Raw genomic sequence first — 27,998 nt, forward strand, 5'->3', positions numbered from 1 at the left:
TCCCATCCAAGGACTATGCGTTGTTAATCAGGGTGCAACATACACATGCCATCACCAGCACCCACTAAACAGACCTCAAAACCATGTCTTCAGTAATTTAAAGGAGAGAAAAGTTATACAGCATTCATTGTTTACTGTACTTAATTTGGCTTTTTGCCATTTAAAATTTCTAATCTATATTAAAGAAACAGGAATTTTCCTTTAACGCTTAAAATTTCCTACTGTCATCAGGTTACATTGGACTCTTAAGTCAGAAATAAAATCCTAACATTATTTTAATTAATATTTTTCCTTAATGAAAAAATCATCCTCTCCCACCACAATGTCTTTTACTTCTCAAGGCAAGGCACAGCTGATGCAAAGTTTGCTCAACTCAGAGTAGACTCTTTAGTTTCAAAGTTTTAAGAGCTACAGACTGTGGATACCACTTTTGCCACCACAACTCAGCTTCATTTGTAGCAGTGCTTATAACCAATGACTTACAGAAAGGACTATTTCAGGATGTGCTGACTCAGCGAGGCAAGGGACCAGCTTCCAGCAAGAAAGGTTAAGAGGGCTCTAAACTAGATTCTTTCTTCCTCTGCCCACCAAATGGTGGCACCTTGTCAAAATGACCTAAACTTTTTAAAAGCATTAAATAAAATAAAAAAACACACACCAAAGCTTCAAAAGAAAGTAATGTATGCTCCATCACAGCCCTTCTGCTCTACACTGGATATGCATATTTTACAGCAAGGTTTTCCAGCACTGAGCGAGACAGTGTGGTCACATTAAAAATAACTCACGCACTTTTCAGGCCTCGACCTCCAGGGCTTTCAAAGTCACTGCCTTCCAACTTATCCTTCAGATCTGCTTCAAATCGTGCCAAGTCTGCATCCAGCCGTCGGATGTGTTTATCCACCTGCATGGGAGAGAAACTACACGGCTGAAAAAAAATTCAACCAACCCACCAAAAAAATCCCAGCTATTCTAGCAGGTGGGACCCTAACAGTTCAGGGCACACTGAGACAGCTCACCCGTACTAAGCACGCCCTTCCTTGGATTGATTTGCGGTTACACGCTACAGTAAAGGGTACATTATATATTATTTATAATAGGTTAATAAAGTATTAATAGATGTTATAAACATCTGCAGACATGAGTAGTATGTGTTATAGATGGTTCAAAGCACGTCAGTAGAAAGTGTTATCACAGATGGCTGTAAGCCCTAGTTAAAAGCAATCTATTGACTAGCTGCACTTTATAACAATTAATTAAACATTTAATAATCATGTACTAACTCTTTATGAATTATTTATAAATGAAGCATCAATACAGAGTGTGACAACAGTATTTAAATAAAAATAATCACCTAATAAAATATTACTACTAGAGGAGGATTGAATGGCATGATGGATTGGAATCAAACTTGACAAGATGATAGCGTTTGAAAGTTAGTATTGACACCTGTTCTGCGGTCTATGTGAAACTGAGCTGGTCTCACTCCAGTCCCTATGGGCAGGTGTCCTCCTCACAAAAGACATTGGTAGCAATTTCTAAAAAGAGGTCAAAGTCAAATGGGCTGGTGAAGAACTTGCTTGCCTTTAGGGATGATCATTCTAACGTCAGGGCTAAGGCATGACAAGAGAAAGCTCTGCCTGTGCTGTGGATAAAGAGAGGACTCTAGTGCCATCAATCTGGAATCTTTCAACACCACTTATTTAAAACCCCCAAAAATACTACATCACTGATACTTGGGGACTGCACAGCTCAGGAGATTTGTAATGGGACATAGAGTCTTTCACTTCTGGTTTATTAATTCAAAACTGAGTGAAGTCAGCAAGGATCAGAAGTTGTTACTATTAATCAGCCTGAAATGAATTCTGACTTGATTCCAAAACTAGTGAACACACTTCAAGAGCCACCATCTCAACTGACATCATGTTTGGAAGTCTAAGTCAGTACCAGGAACAAAGATTAAGAATTAACTACTTTCCTATCTCACCCACCAGGTCAAGGTTGCGGCACATGGCTTGGATAGTGCAGGAAAGCTTACATTCATGCTCCCTGTGCATATCTGACTTTAGACTTCAAGGTTATCAATCTGAACGTATTCATGGACCCTTTTTGAAAAAAATTGGGAAAAAGATAATGGGAGAAGTACCAGACAAAGCTATATTCTTTCCTGTTCTACACAGCACTAGAACCACCAGCAATTAAACTAACAGCTCACTCATGTATCTCTTGTATCACCATAAGACCTTCCTCCTATAAGATCTCAACATATGCAGATGACACTACTTAATCTATCAAAATAGATTCTTAATTTTCTGGAACTGATCGCAGCTTTTAGGAGCTTCACAGATTACAAAATAAGATGGGGATTAAAAAAAAAAAATCAAAACTTTTGCCTCTGTCCCAGATAGCTCCATGACAAATATTCTTTTGAAATTAACCAAATGAACGGAACTTCTTTCCTCACTTGAAAAAAAATCTTCTTTCCTTCACAATCAACTCTCTTTGAAAAATAAAAAATAGAGAACAAAATGAAGTCTGGAGAACTCAAAAGCTAAGAATCCCTTCTGGGGTCACATCACTATTCTAAAAGTAATCTCTGCCCTAGGTCTGCTATGCCCTTTGAGTAAGATACTATCGCAAATTTCAGTTCAAACTTTCCACAACATAAACAAAATCTTCATTAACTTTATCTGAGCTAAACAGTCCAGATACTCATATAAAATATTTAAAAGGCCATTGTCTATTTAAAAATATTTTTTTTCTTTAGGTATGCAGTGAAACCTATAAAAAAACAGGTAAGCAGCATTCTGCTGCTACTGGTAAGCCATGATTAGTAACAGAGGCAGGCAGCGAAATGCTTCACTGGAGAGGAGAATTCAAGAACCAAGACTGAGGGAGAGGCAGAGTAAGGCCTGCACTAGCCTACACACAAACGGATTTGATTTAAATCACTAGTCAGGAAGACTCGATTTAATCATGGTTTTCTACATAAAAGTGCATTCTTGTTGGTTGTTATTACTTTAATACAGTGGTTCCCAAATTTGTTCCACTGCTTGTGCAGGGAAAGCCCCTGGCGGTCCGGGCCAGTTTGTTTACCAGCTACGTCTGCAGGTTCGGCCAATTGTGGCTCCCAGTGGCCGCGGTTCGCTGCTCCAGGCCAATGGGAGGTGCTGGAAGTGGTGGCCAGTACGTCCCTCAGCCTGCGCCGCTTCTAGAAGCTCCCATTGGCCTGGAGCAGAGAACCGCGGCCAGTGGGAGCTGCGATCAGCCGAACCTGCGGAAGCGGCAGGTAAACAAACCAGCCTGGCTCACCAAGGGCTTTCCCTGAACAAGCAGTGTCCAAGTTTGGGAAACACTGCCTTAATACATCTTCTTCACAACTCAGAGATAGATTTAGGTTTCATTTTTAGAAGGTACACACTATACATTTTTAAACAGTAATTTATTTTGAAAACTTTTCAGATCAGTTTTACAGCTATATCAAAAAATGAATGATTGTTTGGTTATTTCTTTTACCAAAGGTAACTGAAGCAGATTTTTATGAAGTCATTGGGAGGTGAACTATCTCCAACTCAACAGGTTAATCATTAATATTTGCAGGATTTTCTTGCCATGCTGTATTAGGAGGAGAACATCATAAGACAGACATTTAAATTGTTTTATTTAACTAAAACAACAGCGTTAAGTATTCTGGATTTTTTTTCTTCTACAGCAAACAAATAATATTTTAAGAAAACAAGCATATATCCCTAGCTTCTCACATTTATCTCCAGACTTTTTCTCCTTGTCCAGATCTATTCCGCCCCCAAAAATCTTCTATTCATTGAACTTTTTGAAACTTTGCACTTCGAGAGAGAGGCAAGGGTAATTGACTCTGTGTACACAAATTTGCAGAGGGACAGTAGAATTGAGGTCTGTTATTTCTTACCTCTATAAATTATTTATTTAAAAACATTTTTGCTGTTAACAAGCATGTTACCTCTGGAGACACAAATCCACAGTCTGAGAACTGCAAAACTAAGCATCTCTGATGGTATCTTCTAGACTGAGAGCACTGAGTCCCATTGGGTAGATAGAAAGATTAACCTAAATAATCTATACAGAAGCCTGTGGAACCTCATAAGATTGGGTCCCTAATCCATGAACTATTAGAACTCATTTACAAAACTTTTCTTAAACATTACATGAATATATTGTCTCATACTATAGAATTAGAATTTATAATCCCTATTACATGATGAGATATCCTTGAGCTATAATGTATCTTCATTAAAACTATCTTTAGATAAGTTTTTTCCTCAAAAAGCATTTTATCAAAAAATCCAATTTAAATAAAATAATCAAATTTTAAAAAAATATGTTTATATTTTTTTAAAAAAAATAATTGATTTTTATCCGCCCTGCCTCCAGTTAAAAAGAGCTTGTCTAAACAGAGAAGTTGCACAAAACAGACATCCCAACTGACTCATATAGCAGCCAGGAGTCTCTGGGATGGAAAAAGGGGAACAAGGTCTAAGGATACCTTTCGCATCTTTGTCTACTAGATCTCTGGTAAAAATTCCAAGTCCTTTTTGTAAACTCATGCATAGGTGTGAGGGTGGGCATGAGAGAAGGAAGGAAAAATTAGAAAAGAGAAGTATGGTGTATTTACAGAGAGATCTGGATGTGGGAGAAGGGGGAGAAAAAAGGAAAGAAGGTAGAGGTCCCAATGTGGGGGTAGGGGGTGTGGAAGGAAGAAAGAAATAAGGGAGCCTAGAGTGAGAGATGAGGAAGCAGACTCTAAAGACAACTTGGACAAAGTAGCAGTGGAGAAAAGCAAGACAAGGAAAGAAGATCTAACATCTCTTGCTTTTACGAGTAGGGCTGGTTGAGCAAGCCAATAAGTATATTTTCAACAAATTTCACTAATTATTAGTTGAATAATTTGTTTAACAATATTTTTATTTCACTATCTAACCAGCTCTAGAACTATCAAATACTATTTGGCAGATTAGCAATTTGATGAACATTAGCAAAATTCTTGAATAATACAGTCAAATATATTTTTCTGCTAATTGACCAGCTTAGTACTGTTACATTTAAAAAAATGTACAAAATACAAAACCACCTGTCAGTGTTACAACTGCAGGAGTGTAGTTTGAAAGGCGTGGCTTTGGGAGGTAGTGGAGTGGTGGTACATTTTTTTTTTTTGTTACTCTAACTGGTATGCTTAGTCTTTGGGCTACAAGGTCATCTTTTCAAGTCCTGCACCCCACTCATCACTCTTTCTGTGGGACTACAATAGAGGGCACTGCAACCACAGGCAGACATGTCCAACTGCTTCTATTCACGGCCCAACTTATTCTGCATCCTCTCTTGTAGCAAGCCAAAGTGTGTAAGTGTAAGTCACAAAGGCAGTCCTCATTCTATGTGAATCATGTCAGCGGAAAAATAAGCAGGGAAAGGAGCACCACTCAAAAGTCAATAAAATAAACACAGTGGTGAGTGCCACCAGGGTCCCTTACAAGAAAACAGTGCTAGCAAGAAGCTCTTCTCTCAAGGACCAGAATATTTCTCCCCCGGGTCCATAGAGAAAAGGCAAATAGTTTAGTGTTCAGGCTGTAATAAGGAGGAAGGGACTTTGGCATGAAATTAACATCTTTTAGTCATCTAGATACTAAAGTAATGACAGACACTTTCCCTTAATCCTTCATATTCCCCATATTTCCCCCCATTTACCAACATCACTTTTGACGTCAACTCAACAATTGCAATGGGAAACAGCAAAGAATGGGAGCAATTTCAAGTTGCTGGTGCTATATTACACTGCAGATGGGCAGTACAAATCACAGCAGTGACTAACAAACCATACAGCTATGGGGTACTCACAATGGAAGTTTGTTTGACACACAACCTAACAGAATGAAAGGAAAACTGGAGTTTTCTTGGTAAGACAACGGTAAAAACCACTGTAACCCCTAGGTCCTTTTCTGCAGAACTGCTGCCGAGCCATTCAGTCCCTAGTCTGTAACAGTGCATTGGATTCTTCCGTCCTAAGTGCAGGACTCTGCACTTGTCCTTGTAGAACTTCATCAGATTTCTTTTGGCTCAATCCTCCAATTTGTCTAGGTCCCTCTGTATCCTATCCCTACCATCCAGCCTATCTCCCACTCCTCCCAGTTTAGTGCCATCCGCAAACTTGCTGAGGGTGCAATCCACACCATCCTCCAGATCATTAATGAAGATATTGAACAAAACCGGCCCACGGACCGACCCTTGGGGCACTCCACTTGATACTGGCTGCCAACTAGACATCAAGCCGTTGATCACTACCCATTGAGCCCGACAATCTAGCCAGTTTTCTACCCACCTTATAGTGCATTCATCCAGCCCATACTTCTTTAACTGGCTGACAAGAATACTGTGGGAGACAGTGTCAAAAGCTTTGCTAAAGTCAAGGAACACCACGTCCACTGTTTTCCCTTCATCCACAGAACCAGTTATCTCGTCATAGAAGGGAATTAGATTAGTTAGGCACGACTTGCCCTTGGTGAATCCATGCTGACTGTTCCTGATCACTTTCCTCTCCTCTAAGTGCTTCAGAACTGATTCCTTGAGGACCTGCTCCATGATTTTTCTAGGGACTGAGGTGAGACTGACTGGCCTGTAGTTCCCGGGATCCTCCTTCTTCCCTTTTTTAAAGATGGGCAATACATTAGCCTTTTTTCAGTCATCTGGGACTTCCTGCGATCGCCATGAGTTTTCAAAGATAATGGCCAATGGCTCTGCAACCACACCCGCCAACTCCTTTAGCACTCTCGGATGCTATGCATCCGGCCCCATGGACTTGTGCACGTCCAGCTTTTCTAAATAGTCCCAAACCACCTCTTTCTCCACCTCCTCCCCATGCTGTGCTGCCCAGTGCAGTAGTCTGGGAGCTGACCTTGTTCGTGAAGACAGAGGCAAAAAAAGCATTGAGTACATTAGCTTTTTCCACATCCTCTGTCACTAGGTTGCCTCCCTCATTCAGTAAGGGGTCCACACTTTCCTTGACTTTCTTCTTGTTGCCAACATACCTGAAGAAACCCTTCTTGTTACTTTTAACATCTCTTGCTAGCTGCAACTCCAGGTGTGATCTGGCCTTCCTGATTTCACTCCTGCATGCCCGAGTAATATTTTTATACTCATCTCTGGTCATTTGTCCAATCTTCCACTTCTTGTAAGCTTCTTTTTTGTGTTTAAGATCAGCAAGGATTTCATTGTTAAGCCAAGCTGGCTGCCTGCTATATTTACTATTCTTTCTACACATCGGGATGGTTTGCCCCTATAACATCAATAAGGATTCTTTAAAATACAGCCAGCTCTCCTGGACTCCTTTCCCCCTCATGTTATTCTCCCAGGGGATCTTACCCATCAGTTCCCTGAGGGAGCCAAGGTCTGCTTTTCTGAAGTCCAGGGTCCGAATTCTGCTGCTTTCCTTTCCTCCTTGTGTCAGGATCCTGAACTCGACCATCTCATGGTCACTGCCTCCCAGGTTCCCATCCAATTTTGCTTCCCCTACTAATTCTTCCCAGTTTGTGAGCAGCAGGTCAAGAAGAGTTCTGCCCCTAGTTGCTTCCTCCAGCACTTGCACCAGGAAATTGTCCCCTACATTTTCCAAAAACTTCCTGGATTGTGTGTGCACCGCTGTATTGCTCTCCCAGCAGATATCAGGGTGATTGAAGTCTCCCATGAGAACCGGGACGTGCAATCTAGTAGGTTCTGCGAGTTGCCGGAAGAAAGCCTTGTCCACCTCATCCCCCTGGTCCGGTGGTCTATAGCAGACTCCCACCACGACATCAACCTTGCTGCTCACACTTCTAAACTTAATCCAGAGACTCTCAGGTTTTTCTGCAGTTTCATATCGGAGCTCTGAGCAGTCATACTGCTCTCTTACATACAGTGCAACTCCCCCACCTTTTCTGCCCTGCCTGTCCTTCCTGAACAGCTTATATCTGTCCATGACAGTACTCCAGTCATGGGAGTTATCCCACCAAATCTCTGTTATTCCAATCACATCATAATTCCTTGACTTTGCCAGGACTTCCAGTTCTCCCTGCTTGTTTCCCAGGCTTTGTGCATTTGTGTATAGGCTCTTGAGATAACCCGCTGATCGCCCCTCTTTTTCAGTAGGAGGCAGGAGCCCTCCCCTCTCACACGCTCCTGCTCATGCTTCCTCCCGGTATCCCACTTCCCCACTTACCTCAGGGCTTTGGTCTCCTTCCCCCGGTAAACCTAGTTTAAAGCCCTCCTCACTAGGTTAGCCAGCCTCCTCGCGAAGATGCTCTTCCCGCTCTTCGTTAGGTGGAGCCCGTCTCTGCCTAGCACTCCTCCTTCTTGGAACACCATCCCATGGTCAAAGAATCCAAAGCCTTCTCTCCGACACCACCTGCGTAGCCATTCGTTGACTTCCATGATTCGACAGTCTCGACCCCGGCCTTTTCCTTCCTGACTAATCTAATTGCCTTCTATGACGAGATAACTGGTTCTGTGGATGAAGGGAAAGCAGTGGACGTGGTGTTCCTTGACTTTAGCAAAGCTTTTGACAGGGTCTCCCACAGTATTCTTGTCAGCAAGTTAAAGAAGTATGGGCTGGATGAATGCACTATAAGGTGGGTAGAAAATTGGCAAGATTGTTGGGCTCAACGGGTAGTGATCAACGGCTCGATGTCTAGTTGGCAGCCAGTATCAAGTGGAGTGCCCCAAGGGTCGGTCTGGGGGCTGGTTTTGTTCAATATCTTCATTAATGATCTGGAGGATGGTGTGGATTGCACCCTCAGCAAGTTTGCAGACGACACTAAACTGGGAGGAGTGGTAGATACCCTGGAGGGTAGGGATAGGATACAGAGGGACCTAGACAAATTGGAGGATTGGGCCAAAAGAAATCTGATGAGGTTCAACAAGGACAAGTGCAGAGTCCTGCACTTAGGACGGAAGAATCCAATGCACCGCTACAGACTAGGGACCGAATGGCTAGGCAGCAGTTCTGCAGAAAAGGACCTAGGGGTTACAGTGGACGAGAAGCTGGATATGAGTCAGCAGTGTGCCCTTGTTGCCAAGAAGGCCAATGGCATTTTGGGATGTATAAGTGGGGGCACTGCCAGCAGATCGAGGGACGTGATCATTCCCCTCTATTCGACATTGGTGAGGCCTCATCTGGAGTTCTGTGTCCAATTTTGGGCCCCACACTACAAGAAGGATGTGGAAAAATTGGAGAGAGTCCAGCGGAGGGCAACAAAAATGATTAGGGGACTGGAACACATGAGTTATGAGGAGAGGCTGAGGGAACTGGGATTGTTTAGTCTACAGAAGAGAAGAATGAGGGGAGATTTGATAGCTGCTTTCAACTACCTGAAAGGTGGTTCCAAAGAATCATAGAATCAGAGAATAACAGGGTTGGAAGGGACCTCAGGAGGTCATCTAGTCTAACCCCCTGCTCAAAGCAGGACCAATCCCCAATTAAATCATCCCAGCCAGGGCTTTGTCAAGCCTGACCTTAAAAACTTCTAAGGAAGGAGATTCTACCACCTCCCTAGGTAACGCATTCCAATGTTTCACCAACCTCCTAGTGAAAAAGTTTTTCCTAATATCCAACCTAAAAAAGGATATAGAGGATGAATCTAGACTAAGGATAAAGAGGATGGATCTAGACTATTCTCAGTGGTAGTGGATGACAGGACAAGCAGTAATGGTCTCAAGTTGCAGTGGGGGAGATTTAGCTTGGATATTAGGAAAAATTTTTTCACTAGGATGGTGGTGAAACACTGGAATGCGTTACCTAGGGAGGTGGTGGAATCTCCTTCCTTAGAAGTTTTTAAGGTCAGGCTTGACAAAGCCCTGGCTGGGAGGATTTAATTGGGGATCGGTCCTGCTTTGAGCAGGGGGTTGGACTAGATGACCTCCTGAGGTCCCATCCAACTCTGATATTCTATGATTCTATGAAAACAGAAAAGAATGTGTTTTAAGGGAACTGCTGCTCTCTGTCAGTAACAAAGTTAACCCAAATATAGATACTTCAGCAAAAAACCCAAAAGCTCCTTCTTAGTTTATGATTACACTTGCAAGAATGTCACTGATCACACAATCACAGCACATGTGCACTTAATTCTCACCATCTCATAGGTCTGCATGGCTAGCTGCACTTTGTCATCACTGTACTCCTTACATTTACAATAAGCGTTCTGAATCTTCTGGAGGTACTCCACACGCTGCTCTGGCAACAAGTGCTTCACTGTTGAAATGTACTCTGCTGCAAGGCTGTCAATTTCTGCTTTCTTGTCTGAAAAGAAAACAGACAGTACAATTACATGAGAATTAATTTCATGAATGAAATACTTTCTAGCTAGTGATGGTACTTACCTTATGATCCCAATTACCATAGTGCCTGAACCCCTTCAAAAACTAATGTATCTTTTTTAGAAAATCACAAAAAGGATTCACCCTACCCAGATCTGATACTGCACTCAGCAGTTTTCACCAGTGCCATTCCACTGACCTCAGTGGAGCTACTCTTGATTTACACTGGTGTGAGATCAGAACTGAATTCACTGACTCCAGTTCATGGGTTTCAACATTTCTTCAGCTTTATTCTGAGTGTGAGAATTTTTTCACTTCTATGCTACCATCTCCCTTTCCTTCCAGTGCCATTTCAACAGAAGGGAAACCCATTTGGCAATAACAGACACATACTGTTTGAAAGCTCAGATCCAAAAATTAAACATGAATCTCTGACAAGATATGCAACATTCTACTACTTTGCCATCAGGTTACACATACTTTCCCTGCTCTGTTATGATGATATCCATGTGTTGTTCACGTCAGTTTTATAGGGTATATTTATATATGGACAGACACTAGAGAAGCTACTTATGTGTGACCTCCAAAAGTATAAATGCTGCCACCTGAATCTATCACAAAATAAAATGTTGTAGAATAAAGATTAAGAAAGACTCTCCACCTATATGTAGTGAGGCATTGCTACTGGAACAATTTGATATTAAACATGGCTATAACTGGTTAAAAAAAATCGAAGTCCATTGGTTAGATTTATTGACTAGAGCTTGGAAAGAAGGAGAGTATAAGTTCTCACATTTACTATGTGAGTACATTAGCACTTGTACCTTTACAGCATGGGTAAATCTTGTCTTCAAAGACAAAGCTTTGCTGTTCCATACTTCATAGTCATGCCAAGCCGCAGTGGGATTGTTATGACCCTTCAGACGAAGGATCTCTATTCTGACTGCTTACTGGAATACCTTAGCATACCTTCTGTTCTCTGATCCAGTTCACGCATCAGCTGGAAGTTCCTTCGCAAATCACAGGGCAGGTTTTCAATACCTGAAACAAAAAGGCACAGAGATTGCAGTCCCTCCTCCCCTCCATCAAAGCACGAATCGTCATCTCTGATACAGAACATTGATCAAATGCCCACCATGTATAACAAAAAAAGAGTTACATCCACCACCTAGTGATATACAGTTAAGAAGATAACTAGCCACAATTATGACAATAACCGTACATGTTCACTGAAACACAGAAGTTTCTTTGGAACTTGCTGTGCTCTCAAGAATCTAAGATTGTGGTTAAAATAAACATAAATAAAATGAAGATTCTAACCCTTCCTACTACAAAGAAAGCCTTGAGAACGTGAAGGCCCTGATCCTGCAATGAGTAATACATGCATAACTTTACACACCATGAATAGTCGCACTGAAATCAACAGAGCTACGTATAGTGCACAAAATTAAGCATGTGAGTAAATCTCTGCAGGATTGGGGACAGTGGTTATAATCAGTAACATGTCTATTTCATTTCAGTCTTTTTGGCATAAGATTACATAGACACAAGAAAAGTGGGCACTCCCCCATGCATCAAGGATAGTAATGCCATGATTCAGGTTGCCTCAATTTTTGGCTAGCCAACTTGTGAAAATTTAGGCCCAATTTTAAGAGATGGTGAGTATTCAAAGCTTCCATTGACTTAACTGGAGAAAATGGGGGGTGTTCAGCACTTCTGAAAGTCAAGTCCAAGGTGGGTACTTAAAGACAGAGATAACCAAAATCATAGGCCACTTTTGAAAATGTTCAAATGGATTACATTTCTACTACTAGTAAATCCTAAAATTCAACTGGATAAGTGGAACTGCAATCTGAAATTGCCATTAGGGAAAGACAATGAGTCTTCAAAGATGTGGCTCTCCTATCTTTGGGGGAGTTCCTTCCTGTGGACATTGCAAATAAATCAGGTTTCATGGTTGCTTTGATACTACAAGGTCAGGTGATATTGTCACCTGGTACAAAGTACCACCTTGACACTGCTGGTACTTTTCCACTGGAGACAAAGGCTTCCCGCCTTATGTAAATTCTATTTAAGGCAGGGGAGTAAGACAAACAGGACTATTCTCCAATGCCTTCCTGCCCAAGAAGAAAGACTGCTTAAGGTACCTGAAGAGACAAAGGAGCCGAGCTGAGAGAAAGGGAAGGGCTGAGTCCAGATTAAGGCTATGTCTACACTGGCAATTAAACAACAAAACTTTTGTCTCTCAGAGGTGTTAAATCCTCCCCCCGAAAGACTAAAGTTTTGTCCCGACAAGTGCCAGTGTGAACAGCACGTGGTCGGCAGCAACGCAAACGCCGCTCATTGGGGGTGTAAATTCTGTCAGGAGAGCAGACAAACAGCAGCTACACTGCACGACTTCTAGTGTCACGGCTGTAGCGACACAGCCATGTTGCTAAAAGCTGTGTAGTGTAGTCTACTAGACAGGAGTCTAGTCTGTAAAAAGAAACAACTGGAACTCTAAGCTACAGAAACTCTGCAACGTGCTTAAAACAATATTTACAGTGCGAAATTACATTTTGTAATCTGTGTCTTGAGTGTATTAAACTGAGTTTGCATGTTTTATTTTATTTGCTCAGTAATCTGCTTTGTTCTTTTTGCTATTCCTCATAATCACTTAAAATTTACCTTTTGTAGTTAATAAACTTATTTCTTGTTTATACCATAGCCCAGTTTGTGCAATTCATATCGGGGGCGGGGGGAGTGAAAAGCTGTGCCTATCTCTTTCCACATTGAGGTAGAGGGCGATTTTTATGAGCTTGTGCTGTGCAGATTTTTCTATACAGTGCAAGACAATATTATTTTGGGTTTACTCCCCAAAGGGGGTATGTACGAGTCCTGGGTGAATCCCTAAGCTGATTCCTCCCACACAGAGCTCAGTGTCTCTGTGTCCATTTGCAGCTGGGTGTGTACCTACCTGAGTGTGTGTGTGCCAGAGAAGGCTTGAGGGCCTGGCACAGCTAGGATAGGATGAAGAAATCCAGGCTGGTGGAACAATGGGACCCCAGCACATCAGGTGGCATCCTGGATGGGGGGGCTAACCCGTCACACCACTCATTTGCAAACTTTTCCAAATGGGAGGGATTCTGCTACATGATATGCAGCTAACCTCATGAACAGTATGTGGGGCATGACACACCTACATTATTATTTGATACACGAGGTACATACAGTGTTAATTTCAGGCCACAAGATTGCATTGTGCATCTGCAATTCCTCCATGCTGATATATAATCTCAAATAAGGAACCTCTAGTCCCCTGCTGTGTAGTTTACAATGATCAGATCCAAAGGCCACTGACTAGACTTTGACCCCACATGCACAATTTATTAATAATACTGATAAGTACCAGTTAACCAGTGACTCATGTTGATATGAAAAAAGGAAACTTTTTGCTTTTCTATTAAAATATTTAAAGTGACAAAGAAAATTAAATGCAAAAAGTTAACATTGCACTGCTATGGTTACACAGAGAATTCTCAGAAGTAAGGAATAGTGAGCACAAAGATGGTGCTCCTACGCTGCATTTCATATAATGCCATTTGTGATTATGTGATCAGACTGTCACAGACAATGATGACCAGAGGGCATGGGATTTAAGTGAGGAATACTATGTAAGTCTATAATTAGAGGTGGCATTGTAATTCACGTTTGTGGCGGCAGACTCATGGCTGCACGCGTAGCACCAACTTCCTATTCCCTGACTTTCCCAATGCTCTGCACAGTCCCTGGGACCAGGAAATTTCCATTCTTCTTCAAGATGTGTGTCCCTATGGGTGCTCCACTATAGCTGTATGTGTGCCCCTGCACCTCTAATCAGAGATTTTTGGTAGCAGTGTCCCGTTGAGCCCGCGCATGTGCCCTCTCTCCCTCATGGTCTGCCTCAAGGCTATTTAACACTGCATGGACAAACCCCCCTCACTTCCTTCTCTACCACCTTTGGCCTCAGACAGAATGAGCAGTTGTCCCTTCTCTATCTGTGTCATTAGCAGGGCTGGCTTCAGGCACCAGTGAAGGAAGCAGGTGCCTGGGGCAGCCACTAGAAAGGGGCGGCACTCCGTCCGTCATCAGGGCGGCATGTCCGGGTCTTCGGTGGCAATTTGGGGGCAGGAGCTGGGAGCTGAAGTTAAAACTCCTCCCTATGGAAAAAACACTTCAGTCTGCAGGGGACTCCGGTGGGTGCTGACACTGGATCATCCCCAGAGCCTTTACTCCCTTTCAAAAGGGGTCCAGTTTTGAAGAGGAGAAGAAGAGAGAGAGAAAAAAAGCCACCAGCAGACTCCCCCTGGAAAGGCTCATAAAAAGAGCTCCTCCAAGCAACTAGAGAATCATAGAATCATAGAATATCAGAGTTGGAAGGGACCTGTGGAGGCCATCTAGTCCAACCCCCTGCCCAGAGCAGGACCAATCCCCAACTATCTCATCCCAGCCAGGGCTTTGTCAAGCCTGACCTTAAAAACTTCTAAGGAAGGAGATTCTACCACCTCCCTAGGTAACGCATTCCAGTGTTTCACCACCCTCCTAGTGAAAAAGTTAATAATGTCCTAATATCCAACCTAAATCTCCCCCACTGCAACTTGAGACCATTACTGCTTGTCCTGTCATCTGCTATCACTGAGAATAGTCTAGATCCATTCTCTTTGGATCCACCTGTCAGATAGTTAAAAGCAGCTATCAAATCGCCCCTCATTCTTCTCTTCCGTAGACTAAACAATCCCAGTTTCCTCAGCTTCTCCTCATAAGTCATGTGTTCCAGACCCCTAATAATTTTTGTTGCCCTTCGCTGGACTCTCTCCAATTTCTCCACATCCTTCTTGTAGTGTGGCGCCCAAAACTGGACACAGTAGTCCAGATGAGGCCTCACCAATGTCGAATAGAGTGGAACGATCACGTCCCTCGATCTGCTGGCAATGCCCCTACTTATACACCCCAAAATGCCACTGGCCTTCTTGGCAACAAGGGCACACTGTTGACTCATATCCAGCTTCTTGTCCACTGTCACCCCAGGTCCTTCTCTGCAGAACTGCTGCCTAGCCATTTGGTCCCTAGTCTGTAGCGGTGCATTGGATTCTTCTGTCCTAGCAGGACTCTGCACTTGTCCTTGTTGAACCTCATCAGATTTCTTTTGGCCCAATCCTCCAATTTGTCTAGGTCCCTCTGTAACCTATCCCTACCCTCCAGCGTATCTACCACTCCTCCCAGTTTAGTGTCATCCGCAAACTTGCTGAGGGTGCAATCCACACCATCCTCCAGATCATTAATGAAGATACTGAACAAAACCGGCCCCAAGACCGACCCTTGGGGCATTCCGCTAGATACCAGCTGCCAACTAGACATGGAGCCATTGATCACTACCCGTTGAGCCTGACAATCTAGCCAACTTTCTACCCACCTTGTAGTGCATCCATCCAGCCCATACTTCTTTAACTTGCTGACAAGAATATTGTGGGAGACCGTGTCAAAAGCTTTGCTAAAGTCAAGGAATAACAAGTCCACTGCTTTCCCTTCATCCACAGAACCAGTTATCTCATCATAGAAGGCAATTAGATTAGTCAGGCATGGCTTTCCTTTGGTGAATCCATGCTGACTGTTCCTGATCACTTTCCTCTCCTCTAAGTGCTTCAGAATTGATTCCTTGAGGACCTGCTCCATGATTTTTCTAGGGACTGAGGTGAGGCTGACTGGCCTATAGTTCCCAGGATCCTCCTCCTTCCCTTTTTTAAAGATTGACACTACATTAGTCTTTTTCCAGTCTTCCGGGACTTCTCCCAATCGCCATGAGTTTTCAAAGATAATGGCCAATGGCTCTGCAATCACATCCGCCAATTCCTTTAGCACTCTCGGATGCAATGCATCCAGCCCCATGGACTTGTGCACGTCCAGCTTTTCTAAATAGTCCCAAATCACTTCTTTCTCCACAGAGGGCTAGTCACCTCCTCCCCATGCTGTGTTGCCCAGTGCAGTAGTCTGGGAGCTGACCTTGTTCATGAAGACAGAGGCAAAAAAAGCATTGAGTACATTAGCTTTTTCCACATCCTCTGTCACTAGGTTGCCTCCCTCATTCAGTAGGGGGCCCACACTTTCCTTGGCTTTCTTCTTGTTGCCAACATACCTGAAGAAACCCTTCTTGTTACTGGCCAGCCAGAGGGGTTCCCCAGTGCGGCCATCTTGGCACCGATCCAAACACATGGGTTCCGAGCAGCTGGCCAGCCAGTAGGGCTCCCCAGAGCAGCCACCTCAGTAGGACGACACCAGCAGCTCTGAAGCACAGCTGTAAGCTCTGCTGCCACACCCTAGCTCTGAAGCAGGCACCCGAGAAGGGGTCTCCTGCTGTGAGCTCTGTCCTACTGTGAGCTCTGCTGCAGGCAGCACTGAGGGGCTTCCACAGTTAGGCTCTCATGCAACTGTACGGACCCCTATGGAGAGGGGACAATTACCATACCATCTCTAAAAGAGCGGCACAGAGAAATCCTTTGGTACCAGGTGCAACAGAACTCCCATCTAGGAAGTGTTCTGCACCTTCCCAACCATCGATACTGACAACATACTACAGACACTCCTCTGTGGTACCACGTGAGCCCATGGTAACACATGTGCTCTGGTACTCTGGAGACCTGTGGCCTCAGTACCCAGAGAAAGACAATTACCATACCATCTCTAAAACAGTGGCACCAACAAACTTTCTGTACTGGGCACCAATGTCCCTCTAATTTTTAACAGGCCATGTGTGCAAAAAATTTCTTCTGTGATGCCGCCAAAGCAAAAAAAAAAGCCGCCGCCAAAGCCGGAGTTTCGCCATGTGTGCGGGGTTTAAGATCTGTGTGCGCACACACACGCGCACAGCTTAGAGGGAACAGTGCTGGGCACAACAAAACTCTCATTTAGGGAGTGCTCTGCCCAACTATCGGTACTGACAACGTACCACAGACACTCCTCTGTGGTACCAAATGAACCCATGGTACTGCATGAGCTCTGGTACCCTGGAGACCTGATGGTTGGGGAAGAACCACAAACCCCATTACTTGGTACCATGCAGGGCCGGCTCTAGGCACCAGCAAAACAAGCAGGTGCTTGGGGCGGCACATTTCTAGGGGCAGCATTCTGGCGCCAGCCCAGCTCGCCTCCGCTCCACCTCCACCTGCTCCCCTGAGTGCGCCGCCACCGCTCCGCTTCTCCCCCTCCCTCCCAGGCTTGCCACGTGAAACACATATTTCACGGGCAGCAAGCCTGGGAGGGAGGGAGGAGAAGCCAAGCGGCGGAGCGCTCGGGGGAGGCAGCGGTGGTGGAGAGGAGGTGAGCTGGGGCAGGGAGCGGTTCCTCTACCCCTCCCCATTACTTCCTGTGCTTCCCCCCACCCTCACTCACCTCCACTCCACCTGCTCCCCTGAACACGCTGCCTCTCCCTCCCCTGAGAGGGAGGCGGGAGAAGCGGAGCAGGTGGAATGGAGGTGAGCTAGGGCAGAGGGGTTGCGGGGGGAGCCGCAGGAAGCAATGGGGGGCGGAAAATGCGGCACGCCCTGGGTAGGAGGTGGGGCTGGGGATTTGGGGAAGGGGTTGGGAATGGGTGAAGTTGGGGTGGAGCCAGGGGCGGGGGGAGGGCACAGAAAGAAAGTGGGAGTGGCCAAAAATTTTTTTGCTTGAGGCAGCAAAAATCCTACAGCTGGCCCTGGTACTAGGACCCTGATATTGAGGACCCCGATATCGAGCCCGATATCGAGCACAGAATTGCTCTTGGCACCGGGCTGTATACTGCTAATACCCCAGTCAGCGTCACCCTTACCCACTGAAGAATCTGGCACTAGCCAGGAGGAGATCATTTCCCTGGCCCTCACTGTGGCCCACTGTCACACTACAAGGGTCCTCCCCAATTCCATCAAGCCAACCTACAATCGCGGTACGAGCCCCCTGAGGTAAGCCCACCGCCCATGCCTGCCTTCCTCCCTCACCCCCCACAAGGCCATACTGTAATTGTTGTGTGACGTACAACACACGTCGAACCCATCCCCAGTGTCTCTCAGGGAGAGTCCACCAGATGGTTTGCTTCAGCCTGGCTGTCTAGAGCACCTGAGTCAGTGCAGGAGGAAGCTTTTTCAGAACAGGAAAAAGAACCTGAAGAGGAAGCTACCCCTCCAGCACACTTCTCCTCATCTCTCCCAGATGAGGCTGTGCTGCCCAGTCCTCATTACTAGGTAAGATTTTAAGAACTTTTTGGATCTTACCAACAGGGTGGCAGACGAGCTGCAGATTCCCCTATAGGAGGTGGCAGATACACATCACAAGTTGGTGGAAATTCTGCACACCACTTTCTCATCTAGAATTGTCCTCCTAATTAATGAGGCAATGCTAGATCCTACCAAATTCATCTGGCAGACACCAGTCTCCATCGCACCATCCAGCAACAGAGTGTAAAAAAAAAAAACCAGACAAACAAACAAATAAAACAAAACAAACCCCTATATCTCTATGCAAAGAGGCAGACTTTGTTTTCAACATCCACAACCCAACTCCATCATAGCAGATGTGGTTAATGCACGAAGCAAGCAACATGATGCCAAGTCAACTCCATACGATCAGGCTTGGCAAGATGGCATATTCATCTGTTTAGAGTCATAAATTACCAAACTGTCATGGCCAAATACAATTTTATTAATTATGGGAAACCCAATGTGTTTCTGGAACATTACGGGAAACACAAAAGGAACAGATTCAGACCGTTCTTAGAGATGGTCAGTTAATAGCCAGACTGGTCCGAGAGACAGCACTGGATGTAGCTGTTAGAGCTGCCCGCCCAGTCTCCATGACAGTGGTACTGAGTTGGGTTCGGTTGTTGGTTTTTTTTGGGCTACACCTCTCTAGATTGCCCAAAGAGCTACAGACTTCCAGTTCGAAGGGCCAAACTCTTTGTGGAGAAGACAGATTTTCTCTCCATATCCCAAAGGATTCTCAGAGCACGTTACACTCCTTAGGAATCTACACTGTGGGACAGAAGAGAAGATATACCTCTCAACCACACCACAAGTCACAATCTTCTCAATACCCACCATCTCAGTGCTGTTATGAGCCACAGTGTAAGAGGACCAGGGCTCAAATTGGGAACGGTCTGCACCCCATCACGTGACCTCTCAAACTGCCTCTTATAAGCACTTTTGATGAGCTGGTCGAGGGCCTGAACAACGATACCTTCCCGGTGCTGAAAGCGGGGGTCAGGCCTGGCGCCTCACCATAAATGACCAAAAAATAAACCAAGGCACCCCTATAATGGCCCTGGTGGTCACCTCAATGCCCAAGGCCCTGCTCCATGTGCAGCTGCAAAATAGGTGGTTTTCGGTTACTAATCTGGCTAATTGCTTTTTTGCTTTACCCTTGCCTCCCAGGACTGCTTTGTGTTTCAGTTTAGGGGAAAACAGTTCACCTTCATGCAAGTCCCCATAAAATTCCACGATGCCCCCTCCATTGCACACCAACATGTGGTAGCTATGCTGAACAAACTGCCTCCTAAGGTCCGTTGCCACGTCATTTCATATGTAAACAATTTGTTAGTGCATAAGAAAACAAAACCCCAGGTGCAAAATATCACCAAAACTGTTTTAAATAAAATTAAAAAAACTGGGTTCAAGGTGTCGTTAAAAAAAGTGCAATTGGTCCAGTGTTCAGTCCCCCTGGGGGAAAAAGATAGGCTAGTAAAAGTGGCAAAGGTCCGTGCATTGTGCAAAATAAACCCACCACTTTGAAACAATTGTGCACCATTTTGCGGGGGTTAATTTTATTCGAAATCACATTCCCAACTTTGCTACCCTCCCTCACCCCTTATGGACACTGCTCAAAAAAAGGGCATAGTGGCACTGGAGGGGACCGCAAAAAACTGCCTTTAACGCCTTGAAGCAAGCTGCCTTGTGGGTGCCGGCCCTCGCTTTCCCAAACACTACCAAGCCTTTTTACTTTCGACTATCATGCGGTCTGGAGGCGCTGGGTGCCGTCCTCCTCCAGAAAAATGCAGAGGGCTGGCTAATCCCGGCTGCATACAATTCCCGAGTACTACAGCAGCCAAAGGTAAAATATAGCCCCTGTAAAAAAAAGTGCTTGGCAGCAGTATGGGCGGCACAGACTTTTCAGGCATACTCCAAAGCGGCGCCAATAATACTGCAAACCCCACACCCTCCCTAAAATACATTTTAACCTGGTCCCAAATAAGTTTGATCTCAAACATCCGCTTGGCACAGTAAACCCTGTTTCTCACCCAAAGGTTCTTAAATCCTTGCTTGCTGCCCTAAACATCAAGCAACAAATACACATCAGTTATTGGCCACAAAGCAGCGGCACTGTAAAAAAACAAAACCAAAATTTTAAAAATGCCCTCCGTAAAATGTGCTCAACTTCAAAAACAAATTGGCCCCAAAAGCTGCCGACTATTTTGGAAGCTTTACACAACTCTAACCGCCTAGGCACTGAGTACACCTCCTACCATATTCTTTTTGGTCACCCAATAATGTGGGGCAATCTGTAAAAATAAAAAAAAAATTTACCTGCCAATTCACCAAACGGTTACAAATGGGTACACTGCCCAGCTAAGGGAGGAATCTGTAAAACCTGCAAAGCCATAAAAACCGTTTTAAACAAAAAAAAAAAGGCTAAACGCAAAAACACTGTCATTAAAAACGTCCAAACCCAGCAAATTAAAAACAAGATAATATTGCAAAAACTAAAAAAAGCGACCCACACCTTGGACGTTAAGTGGATGGGCCCGTATCCCATTGTAAACTGCATCTCTCCGGTAGTGTACCAGCTTCAGCTGCCCAAAAAAGTAAAATAAGTGCATGCCAATCAGCTCAAAACATATGTTTCTTCCTAGGTTTCTGGTCATGGTGTCATGGGCCTCAATTGTAAACCAGCCACCGGCCTGGACCATCTGGGTCTTCAGCTACCCATAAAATTATCTAAATAATAATTATTATAAAAATATATATATACCTCCAAAGGCTCTCCATGATCCAAGCTGCCACTGGGGCCTGGGCCACAGCGTGGCAAAAAGCAAAAAAAGAAAAAAAAAAGGTGCCTCGGCTGCAGTGCAAATAAACATTATAGGGCCACGGCAAAATACCTGGTGGGTGGCCCCAAGCCTCCCTGAAATCCCAGAGGAAAAAAACCTATTCAACTTATTCATAAATGATCTGGAGAAAGGGGTAAACAGCGAGGTGGCAAAGTTTGCAGATGATACTAAACTGCTCAAGACAGTGAAGACCAAAGCAGACTGTGAAGAACTTCAAAAAGATCTCACAAAACTAAGTGATTGGGCAACAAAATGGCAAATGAAATTTAATGTGAATATATGTAAAGTAATGCACATTGGAAAAAATAACCCCAACTATACATACAACATGATGGGGGCTAATTTAGCTATAACTAATCAGGAGAAAGATTTTGGAGTCATCGTGGATAGTTCTCTGAAGATGTCCACGCAGTGTGCAGCGTCAAAAAAGCAAACGGGATGTTAGGAATCATTAAAAAAGGGATAGAGAATAAGAGGGAGACTATCTTATTGCCCTTATATAAATCCATGGCACGCCCACATCTTGAATACTGTGTACAGATGTGGTCCTCGCATCTCAAAAAAGATATACTGGTATTAGAAAAGGTTGAGAAAAGGGCAACTAAAATGATTAGGGGTTTGGAACAGGTCCCATATGAGGAGATATTAAAGAGGTTAGGACTTTTCAGCTTGGAAAAGAGGAGACTATGGGGGGTATGATAGAGGTGTATAAAATCATGAGTGGTGTGGAGAAAGTGAATAAGGAAAAGTTATTTACTTGTTCCCATAATATAAGAACTAGGGGCCACCAAATGAAATTAATGGGTAGCAGGTTTAAAACAAATAAAAGGAAGTTCTTCTTCACTCAGCACACAGTCAACCTGTGGAACTCCTTGCCTGAGGAGGTTGTGAAAGCTAGGACTATAACAGGGTTTAAAAGAGAACTGGATAAATTCATGGAGGTTAAGTCCATTAATGGCTATTAGCCAGGATGGGTAAGGAATGGTGTCCCTAGCCTCTGTTTGTCAGAGGGTGGAGATGGATGGCAGGAGAGAGATCACTTGATTATTACCTGTTAAGTTCACTCCCTCTGGGGCACCTGGAGTTGGACATTGTCGGTAGACAGGATACTGGGCTGGATGAACCTTTGGTCTGATCCAATATGGCCATTCTTATGTTCTCATTTTCCTCATGTGGTGGCCTGGAGAAGAATGGGAGGCCCTTTGGCAAGCAATAGCAATCCCTAAACACAATATTGTTGCCGTAACCTCCTAAACCAAGCAAACAATATCCATAACAAAAGCCAAAAAGGGCTGTCGCAAAACAACTAATAACTTTAAAAATTTATCATCCATGCCTCAGTTTCCCCAATAAATGCATTTGCAATGTTCTTTTCCTTTCCCTTTTTGCTTTGTTAACAAAACAAGGCAGTAATAGCAAAAGCCCAAAAACACCCTAAACAAAAGTGGTAAAACCACTCTTGCTGCTTCAGGCCAGCAAAATTCGTCAGAGCAAAACAGTGTATATTTGGTGGCGCATATCTATAAAAATCCTTGGTTTCCAACATTTTCCCTCTCTTTTGTTAATTTTACCACTGTCCAAAACTGGCCCTAATTAAAAAAAAAGGTCAGTTATCCATTGGCAGGGGGGCAATTGTGGCACATCATCCTGGGGGCAATTGTGGGCACCGTGTACTACCTGGGTATGTTCCCAGGGGCATCCCCCTGCCAAAAGCCCCAGGTCTCCTGGCCCTGCATATCCCCCTGCAATTAAATCCCAAACGGAATTACTCCAAAAGGGCTCCTTACGCCGCCAGACAACACCACATAAAACAACACTATGTCCCATCGCCGTCCAAACCCCCCTCCCAAAAAGTTTATGTCCCCTTAAAAAAAAATGGTCCCCACCTTTTAAAAAAAAAAAATCTCCATCCATACTGCCAGCGCTTATGGTTTTACTAAAAAGAAAATCTAAAAACAATGGCTCAAGTAAACTATCGATGGAAGGGTACATAAAAAGGTTTTCAATGTCATAAAAAAGTTCAATATGCCATCTAAGTTAATGCTTCACATTAACAGTTAGCATCAAAACGTGGTTGCAATGTTGGACCCCAAATGGTGTAGGGTTCAACCTAACCCCCACAGTTCCAAATATTGGTATATCACATATATCACTCACTCATCCACACAAACATCCCGCCAGTGTGGAAAGGTAGATATTACATGCCCCAAACAATTTCCAGCATCCCTTTTAAATTGTAGCCTTCTCTGCTTAGCCCCTAGTCTTCAAAAAACAACTCTAAAAAAGCACCTCCACATCTCCCCCCCACCAGTGGTGGTGGCAGATGTTACCGGCCACCAAATAAAAAGCAGCCACTCAACGCTAAATCCTCCTTAATGCCACCTTGGGAGCTTTAAATATTTACCTGCCCCTAACACACTTTCAGGTCCCTGCCTTCCTTCCTAATTGTACAAGGGGGACCACCCTGCAAGTTGCCCTCCTTAGGCAAACGTTGTCCTTGTCCCCCACAAAAAGGCAAACCTTAGTAAACTCCTTGTGGGATGGGGCCAATACAACAGCTAGTATTTAAAATATTCAGCAAGGGGCCATTAAAAACCAACGGTTAAAACAGTTAAAAAAGGCCATGGGGCTGGTCACAAATGCAAATCTCACTCACCTTACAGTGGCCACCTCCACCCTCAAACACACTGCCAAATTGGCCCTCCACATGCGGGACACCTTGTGGGGACTAATTAAGGCCAAAAACCATCTAGCTTAAAATTCTGTGTGCTCCCAGCTTCAATAATATTTAATCTAAGAAGTCCGTGGCATCCAAAAAAATTTGCTCCACAAAGCCTGGCCCAGGGAAATCCATTCCCACTCAGAAATTCCCCAAAAGCAATGGCCTTTTCGCTATTCCTAAAGGCTCACTTACTAAAACTGCACAGGCATAGCCTGCTCCTTCATGGCCTTTGGCCCCATAAAAAAAGTGTGGGCCCCTGCTATAAAAATCCAGCCAGGCCTTTAAAAAGACTCTAAAACTGGGTGGTCCATCGTAACGTGTGGAAGGCGGCTCCCTCCAATGACAAGGCTATGCAGTATGCGCTGACTGCAGCCCCTAACTATCAGCACACATAAATTGCAAAGGGCAAAATCTGGTAGCTATGGACTATAAAGCCCCCTCAAATAATATATATAAAAAAGGCAATACCAGGCCGGTTTATAAAGTGGGTCAACATATCTGCTGGGAAGGGGAGGCATCAAAATATGCCCCCACCAAAGCACATCTGTTTACCAATACCTCCGTGTGTGTTTGGAGGACCACCTACCCCAGGGTGCCCCTCAATTTGCGGTTCCAATTTCAAGCGCAAAATTTTTCGGTGCATTGGCCCGCTGTTATCCAAAGTAGTGTTAATGTTTCTAATTATATTGTGTTTAATTTTTCATAAATCACACCCAATGTTTTTCTTCTATTAACGCACACCTGGAAACAACTAACCATGTTCCACACAAATGCCTCCTCCTTTACAGTGGTGCAGCACACATTTAATCTAAAAAAAGCTACCTTTGCCACAGCCATCCAGATGGGGCATCTACGCCAACAAAAAAATGTGCTAAGCTATGTTACTAATAAAGCCAAAAGCCACTACTGGCTGGTCTATGCAATTGTTGCTGCCCTCACAATTTTGTTTGTGCTATATTGCTGTTTGTGTAGGAGGCCAACGGTAACACTAGCCACCGTGTCAGAGGGAGGGTAAAAACCTAAATGGTAACCCCTCACAAGATTCCTTTGCAGGTTGCGAGAGGCTGAAGGGAGAGGAAGGGAGAAAGGAACGGGTTAACTCGACGCTTCAGCTAGGTCCGAAAATAAAAAGCTAACTCCAGCCCAAGGTCACTGCACACAACAGATTCTCTGCTACCTGCCAAGAAAGACGGGAACCTAAATTCCAACCCCAGAAAGCTGCAAAAAGCTGGTTTAAACTGGTACAAAAAGCATGGAAAACAAAGGTCCCTAAATGAAATGCCCCCAGAAGAACCCAGGGCTTAAAAATCCTCTCAAAAGCCAAAACAAGTCGGAGATCAATACCAGACCCTGGACAGCCTGTGCACAGGACAGAATTCTCGTCCACCTTTCTCCGTCTTCTTCTTACATTACACCCGGGCTTGGCCAGCCCTGGGTTGTGCATGTGTAAGTATAAAAGTGGGCAAGGGCTCGGGCACTAACGCTTTCTTCCTCCCTTTAAGTAATGTAAAAAAACCACAGCACTCACAGGCTTGGGCACTAACGCTCTCTTCCTTCCTTTGAGCGACGTGGGGAGAACCCAGCACTCACCGCTGTTGTTTTATTAATAAAGCTTTAAACTTAGTCACTTGGTGTGCTCCTTCATCTCATCCCCTAAAAATCCTGCGGCCTCAGCCTGTTCACCTGACGCCACAGGCAGACTGGTAACTTAAATCTCTCACAAAATCCCCTAAACTCTTCCTTTTGTCCAAAGAAAGATCCAAAAGCTCTGTGATATCGGCTCAAAGACTATCCAAAAGGGTCTCTAATTGCATTAATCACTTATCAAGGGCACAACTTGCTTCCGTCCAGAGTCCATATGCACTTCACGAGGTCAGTTTCTACCTCAATCACATTCCGTAGGGATACCCCTATCTCAGCAATCTATAGAGCAACGACCTGGGCCTCTGCCTATACTTACGCAGAAAATTATGCGATCACTAAAGATTTGGCTGCTGACACCATCTTTGACTCCACAGAGCTCTCTGTAGTAAAAGACTCCACTCCGAAGTCCCAGCCTCCAGTGGTGGGTACTGCTCGGGAGTCACCTACAGTGCAGCACCCATAGGGACACTACTCGAAGAAGAAGAGGAAGTTACTCACCTTGTGCAGTAATGATGGTTCTTCGAGATGTGTGTCCCTATGGGTGCTCCACAACCCGCTCTCCTCCCCACTACTTCGGAGTTCTCTGTAGGGCTCTGCGGTAGAGAAGGAAGTAAGGGGGGTTCACCCGTGCAGTGCTAAATAGCCTCGAGGCAAACCATGAGGGAGGGAGGGCGCATGTGTGGGCTCAGAGGGACATTATTACCAAAAATCTCTGATTAGAGGCACAGGGGCACACAGACAGCTACAGTGGAGCACCCATAGGGACACATCTCAAAGAACCATCGTTACTGCACAAGGTGAGTCACTTCCTCTTTTTCAATCTGAAATTCCAAATTCTGGAGAAGAAGATGAAACCCACAAAAACTTCCAGGAAAAGCAAACTCACAAATTCAAAATTTATAGTGTGCAAACAGAATGAAGTCCAGATCAGTAATATGTGCTTTAAAAGGACCAATTTCACAAAGATGAAACAACTGTGAGCCAAATCAGCTGGAAGGAAAAAGTTAATCAGGAAAATGTGAATAATAATAGGGAATTGTTTAAGGACACTTTTCTAGAAGCCCAAAATGTCATAATTAAGGAAAAGGCCTTACTGATTTAAAATAATTGACCTGGTTTACAGAGAAGTGAAGGCATCTATACAATTTTTTTTTAAATGGAACAAACTGAAGTAAGGTGAAGCTGACAATAATGAATGTAAATCAGAAGTTAAGAATTATAGAAGGTTTATAAAGGAAACAAAAAGGGACAGAGGGAGAAATCTATAGTCAGCAGAGTTGAGGAAAAGGAGGAGTTTTTCAAGTGTATTGGGTACAAAAGATATCCTAACAATGGTACTGATCCATTACTAGATGGAAATGTTAATCATATTTAACATTTTTATCAATGACCTGGAAGAAAACATAAAATTATCACTAATAAAAGTTGCAGATAACTCTGACACATGGCCAGGAAGGAGCAGCTTGCAGGCTAATTGATCCAGATTCAACCTATTACATATTGATAGATAATTTGAGTGTTTATATATATATTGTTAGAGGTTGACAATGTAATCTAACAGTTCCTGTCTATGCTGTATGTATTCTGTTAATTCTGAAATCAAAAGATCTTAACATTTAAATGAATTGTAAATACAGTTTTCAGAGTGGTAGCCGTGTTAGTCTGTACCAGCAAAAAAAGGAGGAGTACTTGTGGCACCTTAGAGACTAACAAATTTATTTGGGCATAAATTTGTTAGTCTCTAACGTGCCACAAGTACGCCTCGTTTTTTTTAAAATACAGTGATATTACTGTATTGATTTCTCTTTGAATTATATAGCATATCACCTGCAAATGGTGGAAGACAGGCAATAGCCTTATGTTAATCCGTGTAGCTCATTACTAGTGATGTTTAGGAAATAGGTCTACTTCAAAGTTGCGATGATTGCCTATTGTTCACCTGAGGACACCGTGATGTCAAGAGGAGGCCTGGAACTGAATAAAGGACTCTTGGGTTCTGATCCTTTTTATCTCAAATCTGCTTATCCTTTATAAGGGGACGCATTGAGCTACAAGACTGAGGTCTCCAATTTAATTTGGATCAACCTGGTATGGAACATTGGACTGAACCTGTGGACTTATTCTAAGAAATCTTTGCAACTCCAAAATTCACCATCTCTAGTATGAAACTGATAGAACTGTAATCATGTCTGTATGTATAATGGTCTTTTAACCAATACTCTTTTCTTTTTTTAA

At 43.9% G+C, this 27,998-nt stretch overlaps 1 protein-coding gene across 1 annotated transcript in view; it reads right to left on the minus strand.

Moving 5' to 3' along the window:
- The window catches only part of ING5 (inhibitor of growth family member 5), a 53,308-nt gene that overhangs the window by 13,732 nt on the left and 11,578 nt on the right, over nucleotides 1-27,998 (minus strand). The window contains exons 2-4 of the mRNA XM_084639226.1: nucleotides 11,281-11,352; nucleotides 10,128-10,294; nucleotides 790-901 (exon numbers count right to left, since the gene is read on the minus strand). Of these exons, the coding sequence (XP_084495352.1) occupies nucleotides 790-901; nucleotides 10,128-10,294; nucleotides 11,281-11,352 (351 nt within the window). The remainder of the gene's footprint in view (nucleotides 1-789; nucleotides 902-10,127; nucleotides 10,295-11,280; nucleotides 11,353-27,998) is intronic.

Source organism: Lepidochelys olivacea, assembly GCF_965140295.1.
Source record: "Lepidochelys olivacea isolate rLepOli2 genome assembly, chromosome: 9".
Taxonomy (NCBI): Eukaryota; Metazoa; Chordata; order Testudines; family Cheloniidae; genus Lepidochelys; species Lepidochelys olivacea.